This window comes from Malaclemys terrapin, chromosome 21 (genome assembly GCF_027887155.1).
Source record: "Malaclemys terrapin pileata isolate rMalTer1 chromosome 21, rMalTer1.hap1, whole genome shotgun sequence".
NCBI classification, from domain to species: Eukaryota; Metazoa; Chordata; order Testudines; family Emydidae; genus Malaclemys; species Malaclemys terrapin.
The window spans coordinates 14,012,085-14,029,033 of record NC_071525.1 but is presented as its reverse complement, the minus strand read 5'-3'; the positions used below and the strand labels follow the sequence as shown (position 1 = coordinate 14,029,033).

General features: G+C 52.5%; 1 protein-coding gene across 1 annotated transcript in view; it reads right to left on the bottom strand.

Moving 5' to 3' along the window:
* LOC128826933 (uncharacterized) overlaps nt 1-16,949 on the bottom strand; it is a 377,153-nt gene that overhangs the window by 351,353 nt on the left and 8,851 nt on the right. Inside the window, exons 3-6 of the mRNA XM_054010510.1 lie at nt 10,714-11,979; nt 4,838-6,109; nt 3,428-3,768; nt 395-968 (exon numbers count right to left, since the gene is read on the bottom strand). Of these exons, the coding sequence (XP_053866485.1) occupies nt 395-968; nt 3,428-3,768; nt 4,838-6,109; nt 10,714-11,979 (3,453 nt within the window). The remainder of the gene's footprint in view (nt 1-394; nt 969-3,427; nt 3,769-4,837; nt 6,110-10,713; nt 11,980-16,949) is intronic.

Genomic DNA, 16,949 nt, shown 5'->3' with positions numbered 1-16,949 from the left:
AGGCGCTCCCCTTGCGTTGGTCCGATATTTTGGATTTATCATCTGGTCACCCTACCTCAAGAAGAGTCAATGATGCTCATCACATTGCAGGAGGTGCCTGGCACCTTAAAGGATCAGGCCCATAAAGGGATGATTGACTTAAAAATTGGCATCATCTTATCTCAGACTCCCACGTGTCATCGGCAGATGTTATATATTCACAGTGAGAACCACCTTAGAAATACCATAGACAGACAGGCAGAGATACTGTAGTTACAGTACAACCAAGAGTCCTCATTTCCCAAACACTGCTCAAAGCACTAGGCCACACTCCCTCCTAAGGAGAAGAATAGAATGCAGGAGTGCTGACCCCCAGGCCCGTTTATATAATGTTGGCATTCAAATCTGTACTCACGACATCTGGCCAGCTGCCTCCATTCCCCAATCCTGACCCCCTCCAGCTGGCAGGCATCCGCGTAGGCCTTCAGGGCCTCACACAGGGCTTTCCTGTAGCCGTCGTTGTGGCACAGATCGTACACACAGTTGTCCAAGTAGACAGTAGGATCCACCTTGCTGTGGCACTGGCTGAAGGGCCCATCTGAGACCTTGGTTATCAGGCCGCACGAGGCCTCCTCCTTGTACTTTCTGGCTATGCTGGGGGCACAGGGCCTGCAGCCTCCAATGCAATCGTGCCAGCAAAACTGATCCTCATCTTCCACTTCCCAGCTTTGCTCCTGGAGAATGTCACTGGGATCCTGATCCTCGGCTGGGGTCCAGAAGTCATCGGAAGGGTCCCCATTATAGTTGCCGCACAGGCCGCACAGGCTCTCAGAGAAGTCATTAGGGACGGTGACCCTCAGGTGGTTGTTCCAGTCATAGGACACTCTGAGGTTGAAGTCGGTGCGGAGGACGAGGGAAGTGCCGCTCTGATAGAGCCGAAGGGCCCCGTTATTCAGGGAGATGGGTAAGTGGGCTCTGGTGTTATTCACCTTCATGGTGAGAAAGAAAGGGCAAAGGTCACAATCGATGACACTAGTCTGTCATTTACATTGCATTCTGACCTCTGCTCAGATTAGCAATGGGCCCCATGCAAAATTTTCACTGAATCTGTCCGAAATTGGAGCCAGAAATAGTTTACAGCATCATGTTAGATAGAACTGGCTGGAGAAAAGTAATTCTTTATAGTGGAGGATTTCAATATTTTGAAAATTGGTTCTGTCCCAATTAAGAATAAATCTAATCAATTGCAAAAATTTTCTCTGAAGGGAAATGGACACCCAGCTCTGAGGCAGTCCTCCTGGCAAGATGCCAAAGAGCCAGGTCAGCAAGCTGGGAGAAAACCAAGTGGGTTTTGGAATTTGCATGGTTTCCATCAGAACATCATTGAAATTGGACCATCTCTTCAAAGCCTTTTGACTGTGACAAATTGACAAATACTGAAGAAAACTATTTCATTGGGATTTCAAAAGGACTAAGACTAGGAATTGGTGAGGCCAACCATGGGGGAGGGGGACGGCTCTGGTTAGAGCCGCTAGGGAGCCACTCCTGTGGGGGAGGGGTCTATGGTATTGCCAATCTCAAGAGATCAAAAATCATGAGTCAGACCCTAAAACTCATGAGATCGGCCCCAAGAAATAAAGAACTTCTTTTAAAAGGACTGCACTGTGATTTGCGGCCTGTCTTTTGATGTTAGAACTCTCCCTCCCACCTCAGTGTGCGTCTGTGACAATTCGTGTTGCCCACTCTCCTCAATTTATAGGGGAAGGGGATTTTGGTCCCTGTTGCAGGAGCTGTCACCCCCACATTTGCCTGTTCCCTGTGCAGTAATTAATCCTGTCCCCCAGTCACCCCGTTCTGTTCTCTCTGCACCCATTCCCCCCTCCATCAGTTCAGCCACCTCAGTAACCCCCCATTGCCCACCCTCCATCAGTCCAGCCCCCGAGCCCCACCCCAGCCCACAACCCCATCAGTCCAACACCCCCATTAAGCTCCCCATTCTCCACCCCAGTTAGTTCAGCACCCTAGCCCCCACCTCCATCAATCAATCCCCCCTCAGTTCAGCCCCAGCCCCCACCCCATCAGTCCCAGACTCCTGTCTGCACAGTTCAGCCCCCCACAGCCTCTCCTCTGCTCCTCCTGGGATTCTTCAGTCCCCCACACACCGTCCCAGAGAGACCTGCAATGGGATGAGGGCAGCTCCTGGGGCTCCTCACCCACATTAGCCTCTTCCCGGGGTGGGTGCTGCGTGGGGGGGGGGGGAGCATAGGAGCTGTCCCATCCCATTGCTTATGGGACAGGGGAAGGGAAGGAGCTGGGCAGCTGGGCTCCTTGCTCCCCTGAATCAGAGCGGTGAGCGGAGAGGAGTGACTTTGCTGGCTCCCAGCGGGGCTGGACTTCGCCAGGGGGCTGGAACTTCTCGCGCCATCACCAGACGAGCCCCAGCCCCCAGCAAAACTCTGGCACTTGTGAAGAAAACACAAGACGGGCAATGCTGGGCCTGTGTCAGCTAGAGCCATTAGGGAGCCGCTCCTGAGGGGGAGGGGGCTACGTTGGTTGCAGCCGTTAGGGAGCAGCTCCTGCAGGGGAAGGAGCCATGTCATTTAGAGCCATTGGGGTGCAGCTCCTGTTGGGGAGGGGGCCATGCTAGTTAAAGGCATTGGGGAGCAGCTCCTGTGGGGAGGGGGCCATGTCAGTTAGAGCCGTTAGGGAGCGGATCCTGGGGGGCGGGGGGACTGTGTCAGTTAGAGCCATTGGGGAACGGCTCCTGTGGGGGAGGGGGCTGTGTCAGTTACAGCCGTTATGGAGCACCTCCTGTGGGGGAGGGAGCCACGTCAGTTGGAGCCATTAGGAGCAGCACTTGAGGGACAAGAGGTCTCAAGGAGATGCCTAGAATGTTCCAGGGCCCCTGAGGCACCTCGGATAGAGCAGGCTCTGTAAAGCAGAGCCCCTGACCTGCCTAGATGTGCCTCAGTTTCCCCATATCTTAGAACTGAGGCAACATCCTCCTGGATCCGGAAGTGGGGATTCTCCTCAGGTGGAGTCTCAGAGGGATCTCTGTTACATTAGAAATTACCAGGGAACTTGCAGAAGGATGGACTCAGCGGAGCTGGGATTTGGCCACTGGGGTACTGGCCCTGCACCTGCATGACGTGCCAAGGGAGATGTAATGCCCAAAGTCCTCAGGTCTATAATTTATCTGGCATAGTACAGCAAATCCCATGTGCTTGTGACAGAGCAGACAGCTCCGCACACCAAGTCACCCACTCCTCTCCCCTCAGCGCAGCACCTTGTGGTACCATGCTGAGGAATTGGGGTCAGTGCAACTCTGAGGGGACAGCGCCCCTGACTGACCCACACACACACACCATCCCTGCCACACAGCACCCGCTAGTGCAACACTGGGCAATTGTGCATAACAGCGGGGTGGAGATGTGCACCCAGCACTCACCCTTACAAAGCCGACCTCTGCCCTGGCCACTGTGATGGTAATGCCATCCACCTGTATGGTCAGCGACCCAATGTATGAGACCTGCGTGTTCCCCCTTTTCCCACTCTCAGCCATGATGTCAAAGGAGTGTGGGTCACAGTCACACCCGCAGGTCTTGGCCACGGTGTAGGTGCAGGTGCCATGGATGTCATACAGTCGGCCATCGAAGGTGTGGTAATGCAAGTAACCCCCAGCCCAACACGTGGCCGCAGAAACTGGCAAACACTCTGGCTTCCCATCTATCATCTTACAAACTGTTCCTTCCTTGCAGAGGACCACACTGCAGGATGACGTCGGAATATCTAGCCGGAAAGACAATTGAAAGACAAGAAACACCAGACTAATCAGTTATATTTACAAGCAGAGAAGGGCTGAGGGACCGTAGGAAAAATCGGAATTAAATTGGGTCTCAACAGAATCCCACAGCCTGTTTATGAAATGGACGAGATGATCGATCATTCTTTCCTTTCCTTTTTTTTTAATGAATCATGGTTATTAGGATAGTGCCTAAGGCCCAACTGAGAGTGGGACTCCACTGTGCTAGGTGCTGTGCAAATCCAGAGCAGCAGATGGTCCCTGCCCCAAAGGGCTTACAATTGAAATAGACAAGACAGCTATCTGTCCATCTGTCCCCCCACATCACTTACTATATCTTTCTGTCACCCTCTCTGTATCTATCCATCTATATCTATCTGCCAACTTCCTTTATATCTGTCTATCCATCTGTCACCTACTACACCCTCTATATTGATCTATCAACACACAAACATCTATCTAGTCCCATACATATGCCCTTTGCACCATTCATAGAATCATAGAATTGTAGGACTGGAAGGGACCTCGAGAGGTCTTCTAGTCCAGCCCCCTGCACTCAAGACAGGACTACGTATTAGCTAGACCATCCCTCACAGGTTTCCCCACAAAGGTAACAGAAACCTCTGACAAGTCCCCTGCTGGGAAATCACCGGCAAGGATGGGACAATAGCAGGCTTACAGCCAGCAGAACAAGTTCCTAAATCTCTGTCCCTGCAACACAGAGCAGGCAAGGAGAGTGGCTGGGATGTGATGGGCTCTGATAATGCTCAGCTGACTTATGACCCATAGGGGACAACAGTCAGTGCACTCAATTTAGAGCAGCCCCCAGGCTACACCCAGGGAGAAGATCTCGGAGTGTGATAAGCTCTCTGTCAGCTGCCCATCCTGTTCTGCTGTGCACACCTGAAGCTCAACAGCACAGAGACTCTGACCCAACAAGTCTTTCCATCTTTCAAGCTGAGATTCTGTAATATTATGGGTCGGGGTTCAAGGCTAAATAAAGGTGGTGAGAGAGTGAGAAGTGGGAAAAGACATAACAAAAACTACTTTACTTACTGCTTGCACCAATAGCTGCTGAGCCATACCCAGATTTGGATGCAATCCCAATGCTCAGAAGCCCAAAAGGAGATGTGGGGTGCTCCATGGTTTCTCTCTTAAACCCTGTGCCAAGGTTGTATTCAGCCCAAGAGAACCCTGTGCCTGGAATTGGCCTCCATGCAATGTTTCCCAAGGGTTCCTTATCAATGGTGATGCCACCAGATTCTGATGCTTCGGCTGTTATTATTGCGTAGTTCTCATACTGGTCCTGTCCATGGATGTTATAGGTCTGGCAATAGCCAGAGACATCTGGGATCATCAGGAGAAAGGGATCATACACGATTTTCCCTTTGCTTCCACCAGTGCAGAAGAAGACGACTTGGATCCCAGCACTAGCAGAGATGTACAAGGGATTAGGGAATTTGATTTCAAATGTCACAACCTGTCCAGCAACCAGGTCCCTAGTGGCTCTCGCCCTCCCAGACTGATAATCAATGTGAGTGTATTGGGAAGCAGCCACATACACCAGGTCAAATTTGGGCTGGAAGGATAAAGGAGGTACGATGAATGTGGTGCCCCAGCCAGACACCGGCAGGAGCTGCTCACTCACATAGTCACATTTGGTGTGCTTTGCAACACATACGTGTCCACTATAGACGGCAACGGGATTCTGGGACACGATTCTGGTGCCGGATAAGTCATCACGGCTTTGCAGCTGGACGGCCTGGTAAGCTTCAAGTGGGATGACCAGTTTTTTCCCTGCGCGGTAGGATTTTCTTTGAAAAGTGACAGCCCCTTTGAGGTAAACTTCAACAATGGTGGGATCCTTCCAGGCTACTACAGCAAATTGTTTATCAAGACCATCTGGATTCCCCAGTGGAGTCACCACATAGTACTCTGTCCCGAGCTTCTCCACAGGGTACACTACAGTGGTATCAGCTGTATAGCGCTTATAGTTCAGAGCAAGGATGGAGATCTCATGGTCAGCCTGGACAATGACTGTGTGGTCAAATGTGTTGCTTCCAGCCAGCTCCACAAATGCTGGGATCATCACAGATACTGTCTGTTCGGGATTTGCAGTGATAGTAGTCAAAAAATCTGCTTTATTTACTGAGATGGTGACAAATGTCCCAGGGATGTAGCCAGTGATGAACAACTTGAAGTCTTTACTGCCATAACTTGATAAGTGATTCTGCATGAAGACTGTAATAAATTCTGTCCCTTGGGGGCCTGAGCAAGAGGTACTGGGAAGATATGGAGGTTGAACAGTAGAGGCAGCACCAGAAATGCCTAGATTTGAGGAGACAAATACAAAAGAGCATCACAAACCAGGACACCAACATTTTACGAGACCTGCTCTTGTCATTTGGTGCCAGCCTTCCTAGGACTGATAACAAGGAGCACAGACTCAGGGGAGTGTGGGCTCCTGGCTTCTAACCCTAGCTCTGGGAGTGAATGTCATTGGTACATTTTACAAGGCCAGCTGTAACTCCATCTCTTCCTCTCGTCTCTCATATTCACCCCCCAGACAAATATGAGACCTAGCACTGTCTACATGAGGACTTAGGTCAGCTTATCTATGAGACTCAGGAGTGAGGATTTTTCACATTCCTGACTGACATAGTTAAACTCTAGCATAGACCAGGCCTTGGAGTGTCTTACCTTTTGTCTTAGGGTCCATCCACATTTCTCCTGAGAAGTGCATTTCCCCCAACCTCAACTGATTTTCCTGGGCAGCCAAACTTCGTCCTAGACTACACACAGTGGTTGTCCCAGTATAACTATTTTGCTTAAGGGGGTGATTTTATATACATAGAGACAGGTTTCAGAGTAGCAGCCGTGTTAGTCTGTATCCGCAAAAAGAAGAACAGGAGTACTTGTGGCACCTTAGAGACTAACAAATTAATTAGAGCATAAGCTAGAAGAAGTGGGCTGTAGTCCACGAAAGCTTATGCTCTAATAAATTTGTTAGTCTCTAAGGTGCCACAAGTACTCCTGTTCTTCTTTTTGTATATACATAGAGTTATATGAATATGTAAGGGGACTGTTGCCCCCTTACTAACACTCAGTGGGGGTGTTTTGGTTGGCTAGCTCCCAGCACTAAAAGGGGAAGGGTCGATGGCAAATCAGGAGCCTGAGACTGACTGTCCCCAGGAACAATGGGGAGAGGCCAATGCTCCAGATCAGCCTGATTGACAGGGCGGGCAGGCTAATCAGAGAGTCAGGAGGCCGGGGGGGTCCCGTCCTCGGTGTGAACTGGAATGGCCTGAGTCAGACAGAGTGGGGCCGAGCTAAGGAGAGAGCAGGGGCCCGAGCTGAGCTGCTGGGAGCAGAGCTGCAGCCCCAAAGCCAGAGAACAGCTCAGAGATAGCAGAGCTGTAGCAACCAGAGCCAGAGGGGCCAGACAAGCAGCCAGGAAGCAGGTCAGAGCTGGGAGCAGAGTCACAGAAGCAGCCTGCAGAGCAGAGCTGTGCTGGGGGCAGAGCTGCAGCAACCAGAGCCAGAGAGGCCAGAGAAGCAGCCCAGGGAGCTGAAGGCAGAGCAGCAGCAGCAGCCGTGCTGAGGCAGAGTGGAGCTGGAGCAGTCCGGAGCTGGGGCTGGGGCAGTCCGGAGCCGTGTGCAGTCCGAGTGTGGTGAGCAGCTGGGGAGAGTGAGGGGGACCCTGGGCAGTGGGCCCAGCACAGGGAGACGCCTCAGCCAAGAGGCCTTGCAGGCCAAACTTGCAGGGGGATCATAACCCCGACCGGCCAGGGGCGACGCTGGGAAGAAGGGTCCTGCCACCTAGAGCCTGAGAGCGTGTGGCCACCACCAGAGCAAGTGTCCAACCCACAGCGTCCCTGCAGCACAGACAGAGCCTGAGAAGCAGGCCTGGGACCTACAAGGAACAGACTGAACTGCCCTGACGTTCCAGAGACACTGTTTGTAATGTTCCCTGCCACAGAGCGGGGTGATGTGTTTTCCTTTAACCTTTCCCATTTTTCCTTATTCTTTTTTTAAAATTAATTGTTAATTAAACAACTTGTATTTGCTTTAAATTGTATGGAATAATCAGTGGGTCAGGGAGGTGCCCAGTGCAGAAAGAGTACCCCGGAATGGGGACACCCTAGCCCCTGTCCTAGGTGACCACAGCAGGGTTGGGGGTCGAGCCCCCCAGGAATCCTGGGCCCAGCCTTGTTGGGGTTACGAGGACTCAGCCAGACAGGAGAGTGGAAGGGGAGCCCTCAAGGGCAGGGAGGCCTTTGGGTAAAGGAAGTGGGAGCTGGGACTCAGATCCTTTCGCTAGTCCACTTCACCGGGGTAGTGCAGAAGCCAGGAAAGTTCCCCACAATAGCGGGACCATTCCCCCGCTTACAAATATAATCCCTGTTTGGAGCCAGTTATATAAAGATGCCTAAGGTTCTGTCTACATGAGAAAGTTTCACCAGATGTACAATATAGTTATACAGGTATTATTTTACTGGTATAACCCACTAGTGTGGACACCTGTATTCCAGAATAAGTGTTTTCTTTCATTTACACCCCTTCCCAAGCGACATTAGCTAATCCAAAAAAGGATGCTCTATAAGGCCATGTCTACACTACAGATTTCAGCCTGCATAGCTGTGTTAGTCAGGAGTAGGAAGAGGTGTCATACTCTAGTGTAGATACAGTTTATGCCAACAAAACTGCATTTTTGCTGGCACAGGTTATTTCACTTGGACCAGATTTACACTACTATGATTGGTCCACACTAGAAAATTAGATTGACCCAGCTATGTCTCTCAGGGGTATAAAAAATCCACACCCCTGAGCAACATACTTAAGCCAACCTAAGTCCCTGTGTACACAGCGCTAGGTTGATAACAGTGGGAGAACCCCTCCCATTGCGGTTGATCTACACTGTGCCACTGTAGTGTTTTAAGTGTAGACATCGCTGAGTGTAGTGTGGAGATTAGAGTTTAAAGTGTAGAGTTTTGCTGGCATAAGTGTATCAGGTTGAAGTGTACAAAAATCACACCCCCTCATTGATCCAGCTATGCCAGCAAAAACCAAGTGTAGACACACTTTGTACTGGCAAGACTCCTTTTGCCTGAATAGCTTATGTTACTCAGGAAGGTGGTTTAACTAAACCAACAAAAGAACTCCTTTTGCCAATATAAGAGGCATCACCACTAGGGGGCTTGCCAGTATGGCTATATTGGCATAATTGCACCGAAAAAGCTTTTGTTGTCCAGTAGCCCAAGGGCTAGTCTGTAACAAGCTACAGCACTGTTTTGTTGGTATAATCCAGGTCCATCCTAGGAGTTCTTCACTAGTATAGCATACTGGTACAGCTATACCAGCAAAGTGCTCCTAGTGTAGACCTTGACTAAGAGTGTCTATTCAGGGGGTTATACCAATATAACTTTATTGGTTTATATTCAAATCTCAGGTTATACCGAAAAATCCTGTGTAGACAAGTCCTTATGCTAATAAAGCTTATTTTTTGCCCAGATACTTATACTAGTACTGTGCTTTGTGTGTCACTGTTATAGCTGTAAAAAGTTGCTTCAGACCAGTACAGCTTATTCCCTTTCCTGTATAGAAATAGCTGAATACTACAGGCCAGAAATATCCACCCAATAATTCCTGCATCATGTGGCATCATGTGTATGCCCTTAACTCTGCCCTCTTCATAGATTGGTCATTGAATGTTTTGATGATGAATGTACACTCCAGAATACCACTTTTCATCCAAGCCCTGGCCTACACACAGATTTTGTACTGATATAACAATGTTGGTTAGGGCTGTTCTGCCAAATTAGTAATACCAACCCCTAATGTGGACACAGTTCTTTCAATGGGAAAGTGTCTTACTCCTTGTTTACACTACAAAGTTTTGCCAGCATAGCTGTCAGTTAGAAGTGTGAAAAAAAAATCACACCACTTAGCTGACCTATGCTAATAAAATGCCTGGTGTAGACTTACAACTATGCCAACAGAGGAGTGCTTCTGTTTGCATAGCTAATGTTATTCAGAAAAGTGGTAAAGTAGATCTCTTTCTGCTGCTTTACCACTAGGGGTCTCTTCCAACATAGCTATACTAGTCAAGGCCAGGAGCGGCGCCAGGGTTTTTGGCACCCTAGGCGGGGGTCCTTCCACGCTCCCGGTCGTCGTTGGCAATTCTGCGGCGGGGGGTTCCTTCCGCGCTCCTGGTCTTTGGGGTACTTCGGCGGCGGGTCCCCGAGCAAATGAAGGACCCGCCGCAGAATTGCTGCCGAAGACCAGGAGCGCGGAAAGACCTCCCACTGCCGAATTGCCGCCCCCCCAAATCCTGGTGCCCTAGGCGACTGCCTAGGTTGCCTAAATGGAAGCACCGGCCCGCGTCAAGGTGCTGTAATGTAGATAAGCTTATGAAGTTATTCCCTTTCCCTGAAAAGTAACTGGAATAATCACCTTTATAACCTTCCACACTAGGAAGGTTGTGTTTCTTTAGCTATACCAGTATAAAATGGTACAACCAGTTTGGGCAATCTAGCTGAATGGTTGGGGTCTGGGTGGTTCAGTCCATTTCCTTTTAATGATTCTCATTTGTGATCTTTATTGATGTATCTCCATGGCAGAGAAGGGGGGCCAGTTCCCTCCTGCTTCACAGGGGATTTATTTACCAGACACCCCCTGCAGCTTCAAAATACACTTGGAGCAGAGGACACAGAAATCATATTTCAGTTACGTATAAAAATATACATTTGGTATCTATTTTTTAGTGATCTAGTGCTCAGAGCATGAGGACTGAGAGGCAGGTCTCCTGGGTTCTATTCTTTGACTCTGAGAGGGAATGTTGTCCAAAGGAGGGGTTAGGAAGGAAGGGAACAGGGAAAGATGGTGGAAGGTAGGCTGGGAGGGTGAGAGACTATCACATATATTGTACTTACCACCAATAGCTGTGGAGCCGTACCCAGCCTTGTCTTTAATCCCAACACTCAGGACACCAAATGGGGAGTTGGGGTTCTCTATGGTGTGGTTGCTAAACCCACTTCCCAAGTTGTATGTAATCCAAGAATATGCTGTGCCTGGAATAGGCCTCCACACAGTAAACTGTAGTGGTTCCGCATCAATAGTAACATCAGCAGTCTCGGCCGTCTTGGCTACAATCATAGCATAGTTCTCAAACAGATCCTGTCCATGGATGTTATAGGTCTGGCAGTAGCCAGAGACATCTGGGATCATCAGGAAGAAGGGATCGTACACGATTTTCCCTTTGCTCCCACCAGTGCAGAAGAAGGCGACTTGGATCCCAGCACTAGCAGAGATGTACAAAGGGTTAGAGATTTTAATTTCAAATGTCACAACCTGCCCAGCAACCAGGTTCCTTCTGGATTTCTCCCTCCCAGACTGATAATCAATGCGAGTGTGTTGGGAAGCAGCCACATACACCAGGTCAAAATTGGGCTGGAAGGATAAGGGCGGTACAATGAACGAAGTGCCCCAGACAGATACTGGCAGGAGCTGCTCACTCACATAGTCACATTTGGTGTGCTTTGCAACACATACGTGTCCACTATAGACGGCAACGGGATTCTGGGACACGATCCTGGTGCCAGATAAGTCATCATGGCTTTGCAGCTGGACGGCCTGGTAAGCTTCAAGTGAGATGGTCAGTTTTGTTCCTGCTCTGTAGGTTTCTCCTTGGAAAGTTACAGCCCCTTTGAGGTAAACTTCAACAATGGTGGGATCCTTCCAGGCTACTACAGCAAATTGCTTATCAAGACCATCTCGCTTCCCCACTGGAGTCACCACATAGTACTCTGTCCCGAGCTTCCCCACAGGGTACACTACAGTGGTATCGGCAGTATAGGTCTTATAGTTCAGAGCAAGGATGGCGATCTCATGGTCAGCCTGGACAATGACCGTGTGGTCAAATATGTTGCTTCCTGCCAGCTCCACGAATTCTGGGATTTGTATCCATGTTGTCTCTCCCAGATTTGCCCTGACATTGAATCTAACACCTGCTTTGTTCACGGAAACGGTGACGAAAGTCCCAGGGGTGTAGCCAGTGATGAACAACCTGAAGTCTTTACCGCCATAACTTGGTAAGTGATTCTGCATGAAGACTGTGATAAATTCTGTCCCTTGGGGGCCTGAGCAAGAGGAATCTGGAATTTCTACAGGTGACACTGCGATGGAGATATTAGCAACACCTGTAGAGACAGAAAGACGGAGGAGATAGGCATAAAACGCTGCCCCACTTCTGTCCACTCCTACCTTATGAGACACCCTGTTTTTATTGGTTTCAGAGTAGCAGCCGTGTTAGTCTGTAGCCGCAAAAAGAACAGGAGTACTTGTGGCACCTTAGAGACTAACAAATGTATTTGAGCATAAGCTTTCGTAGGCTACAGCCCAGTTCATCAGATGCATAGAATGGAACATATAGTAAGGAGATATATATACACATACAAAGAACATGAAAAGGTGGGAATTGCCCTACCAACTCTAAGAGGGTAATTAATTAAGAGAAAAAACTTTTGTAGTGATAATCGAGATAGCCCATTTCAGACAGTTTGACAAGTTGTGATATATGCCATCATGTGTCAGCAATGCCCCTCTGCCATGTACATTGGCCAGACAAGACAGTCTCTACGCAAAAGAATAAAGGGACACAAATCTGACATCAGGAATCATAACATTCAAAAACCAGTAGGAGAACACTTCAACCCCTCTGGTCACTCAATAACAGACTTAAAGGTGGCAATTTTGCAACAGAAAAGCATCAAAAACAGACTCCAACAAGAAACTGCTGAACTTGAATTAATATGCAAATTAGATACCATCAATTTAGGTTTGAATAGAGACTGGGAATGGCTGAGCCATTACACACATTGAATCTATTTCCCCATGTTAAGTATCCTCATACCTTCTTGTCAAATTGTCTCTAAGGTGCCACACGTATTCCTGTTTTTATTCAGTATCAATTTTATTATGGAGACTTTATTACGGCAGCATTCCAACCCCAAACATGAAAAAATCATGAGTCATCTTCCAAAACATCATGAGATTTGGCTTCAAATCCTTAGTTGATTTGTTTTTAAATAATTTTAGTGCTCTGTTTCTCTGCCTCCTGTTTTCTGAACCAGAGGTCACACTTTTTCCAATGTTTTATTCACAACCACTTTTTTTAAATGGAAGCTGAGATTCTCCTATAATTCATTGATTTCAGTAGCTGGGTCTTAAAAAACCTATCAAATACTCTTCGGCATGGGCTTGTCGATAGGGGATAGAGTGGGTTGAAAATGAAACAATCCAACTCTTGGATATTTCCATGACTAAAAGTATCACATTCTCTCTGCCCTACTCAGTCCATTAACATTGTTCCTTTTCCTGAGTATTCAGATGACTGCCTCGCATTCATGAGAATGTTCACAAATTTCCAATTTCTTACAAAGTTGAGTAGAATAAGACTGGCCTAACATGCGTGCTCATGACTCTCTCTAGTGTCACAGAGGCTACAGGGCCTGTTACTGTCTCACAGCTAAAGGAGTTCAAGTGGTACAGGCCTGTGCTCTTGGTACTGAAGGTAAGCAGGCCATTTATCTGGTTTTAAGCCAGACAGTTCTGTTTCTCTGGGGCTTGTCCTCTGTCCGGTACTGAGGCAAAACCAGGTATGGTTTTGTCTAGGGTTACCATATTTTGTGCCTCCAAAAGGAGGACACTCCACGGGGCCCTGGCCCCGCCCCCAGCCCCTCCCCCACCCCAACTCCGCCCCCTCCCCAAAGTCTCCGCCCCCTCCCCTGCTTCCCGCGAACATTTAATTCGCGGGAAGCCTGGGCAGGTAAGGGGGGGTGTGGGGGGAGGAGGTGCGGCCCAGGCTGGCCCCCCCGGCGGCTCCAGCCTGGGTCGGCTCGGGCCCTGGGGTGCCGGCCCTGGCCCCCGGCCGACCACCCCCGGCCCGCCCAGTACTGCCGGCCGGCCCCCGGCGGCCCAGCACACCCCCCGGCTCCCGGCCCCGGCGGCCCAGCGCACCCCCCGGATCCCGACCCCGCAGCCCAGCGCACCCCCCCGGCGGCCCGGCTCCCGGCCCGACCCCCCGGCTCCCGGCCCCGCGGCCCAACGCACCCCCCCGGCGGCCCGGCTCCCGGCCCGACCTCCCGGCCCCGCGGCCCAGCGCACCCCCCCGGCGACCCGACCCCCCGGCTCCCGGCCCCGCGGCCCAGCGCACCCCCCCGGCGGCCCGGCTCCCGGCCCGACCCCCCGGCTCCCGGCCCCGCGGCCCAGTGCACCCCCTCGGCGGCCCGACCCCGCGGCCCCGGCCCGGCTCCGCGACCCCGGCCCAGCCCTCCTTCCCGATTTTCCCGGACATGCCCGGCTTTTGGGGGATTTCCCCCCGGACGGGGATTTGAGCCCCCAAAAGCCGGACATGTCCGGGAAAATCCGGACGTATGGTAACCCTAGTTTTGTCCAGTATCACAGACTGGGGATGCCATTTTGAAGAGCACACCAGTCCATCCCTGCCAGCGTGACCTCGCATGCACCATGTATGACAGATCATGGCAGCAGGGGAGGGCCCATGTCATTCCTGGAAGTACCAGAATGTCTGGTATTCTGGGGATGCTCAGTAGCTACCCTAGCTGAAGGTCTAAGTGTAAGGGGACTGTTGCCCCCTTACTAACACTCAGTGGGGGTGTTTTGGTTGGCTAGCTCCCAGCACTAAAAGGGGAAGGGTCGATGGCAAATCAGGAGCCTGAGACTGACTGTCCCCAGGAACAATGGGGAGAGGCCAATGCTCCAGATCAGCCTGATTGACAGGGCAGGCAGGCTAATCAGAGAGTCAGGAGGCCAGGGGGGTCCTGTCCTCCGTGTGAACTGGAATTGCCTGGGTCAGACAGAGTGGGGCCGAGTTAAGTTGCTGGAAGCAGAGCTGCAGCCCCAAAGCCAGAGCACAGCCCAGAGAGAGCAGACCTGCCCTGGGAGCAGAGCTGAAGCAACCAGAGCCAGAGGGGCCAGACAAGCAGCCAGGAAGCAGGTCAGAGCTGGGAGCAGAGTCACAGAAGCAGCCTGCAGAACAGACCTGCCCACGGGGAAGAGCTGTAGCAACCAGAGCCAGAGGGGCCAGAGAAGCAGCCCAGGGAGCTGAAGGCAGAGCAGCAGCAGCCGGGTTGAGGCCGAGTGGAGCTGGGGCTGGAGCAGTCCGGAGCCGGGTGCGGTGAGCAGCTGGGGAGAGTGAGGGGGACCCTGGGCAGCAGGCCCAGCACAGGGAGACGCCTCAGCCAAGAGGCTCTGCAGCCCAAACTTGGAGGGGGATCATAACCCGGACCGGGCAGGGGTGACGCTGGGAAAAAGGGTCCTGCCACCTAGAGCCTGAGAGCGTGTGGCCACCACCAGAGCAAGTGTCCAACCCGCAGCGTCTCTGCAGCACAGCCAGGGCCTGAGAAGGAGGCCTGGGACCTACAAGGTACAGACTGTGAACTGCCCTGACGTTCCAGAGACACTGGTTGTGATGTTCCCTGCCACAGAGCAGGGTGATGTGTTTTCCTTTAACCTTTCCCATTTTTCTTTATTCTTTCTTCAAATTAATTGTTAATTAAACAACTTGTATTTGCTTTAAATTGTATGAAATGATCAGTGGGTCAGGGAGGTGCCCAGTGCAGAGAGAGTACCCCGGAGTGGGGACACCCTAGCCCCTTTCCTGGGTGACTACAGCAGGGTTGGGGGTTGAGCCCCCCAGGAATCCTGGGCCCAGCCTTGTCAGGGTTTACGAGGACTCTGCCAGACAGGAGACTGGAAGGGGAGTCCTCAAGGGCAGGGAGGCCTCTGGGTAGGGTTACCATACGTCCGGATTTTCCCGGACATGTCCGGCTTTTGGGTGCTCAAATCCCCGTCCGGGGGGAAATCCCCAAAAGCCGGGCATGTCCGGGAAAATCGGGAGGGAGGGCTGGGCCGGGGTCGCGGTGCCGGGCGCGCGGTGCCGGGCCAGGGTCCAGGGGCGCAGTGCCGGGCCGGGAGCCGGGCCGGGGCCGCGGGGTCGGGCCGCCGGGGGGGGTGCGCTGGGCCGCGGGGCCGGGAGCTGGGGGGTCGGGCCGGGAGCCGGGCCGCCGGGGGGGGGCGCTGGGCCGCGGGGCCGGGCCGCGGGGCCGGAGGGGTGCGCTGTGCCGCGGGGCCGGGAGCCGGGGGGGTGCGCTGGGCCGGGAGCCGGGGGGTCGGGCCGGGAGCTGGGCCGCTGGGGGGGTGCGCTGGGCCGCGGAGCCGGGGGGTCGGGCCGGGAGCCGGGGGGGTGCGCTGGGCCGCGGGGTCGGGCCGCCGGGGGGTCGGGCCGGGAGCCGGGCCGCCGGGGGGGTGCGTTGGGCCGCGGGGTCGGGCCGCCGGGGGGGTGCACTGGGCCGCGGGGTCGGGCCGCCGGGGGGGTGCGCTGGGCCGCCGGGAGCCGGGGGGTGCGCTGGGCCGCCGGGAGCCGGCCGGCAGTGCTGGGCGGGCCGGGGGTGGTCGGCCGGGGGCCGGGGCCAGCACCCCAGGGCCCGAGCCGACCCAGGCTGGTGCCGCCGGGGGGGCCAGCCTGGGCCGCGCCTCCTCCCCCCACCCCCCCCTTACCTGCCCAGGCTTCCCGCGAATTAAATGTTCGCGGGAAGCAGGGGAGGGGGCGGAGACTTTGGGGAGGGGCGGAGTTGGGGCGGGGCTGGGGGCGGGGCCAGGGCCCCGTGGAGTGTCCTCCTTTTGGAGGCACAAAATATGGTAACCCTACCTCTGGGTAAAGGAAGTGGGAGCGAGGACTCAGATCCTTTCACTAGCCCACTTCACCGGGGTAGTGCAGAAGCCAGGAAAGTTCCCCACAATAGCGGGATCATTCCCCGGCTTACATAAGGTTTGATCCCCTCCGTCAACTACCTGCATATGTGGCTGCTGTTATTTGTCCAAGTCCCATTCCCCTACCACTCTGAGCCAGTCAGCCCCCTACACACACACATGAGGCTAGATATGAAATCATGCCTGTGATAAATGAAAGAACAGGATTGGATTTTTGTGTCCCTAAGAGGTTTGTGCATATGTTATTTAATTAGCTGGTGGCAACAGCTGATTTCCTTTATTTTTTTCTCAGCTCTTCTCAGGAAGGGGGGTGAAAGAGCTTGAGGGTACCCCCCAGGAAGGAATTCCCAAGTGTTCCTTCCTGGGTTCTCAAAAG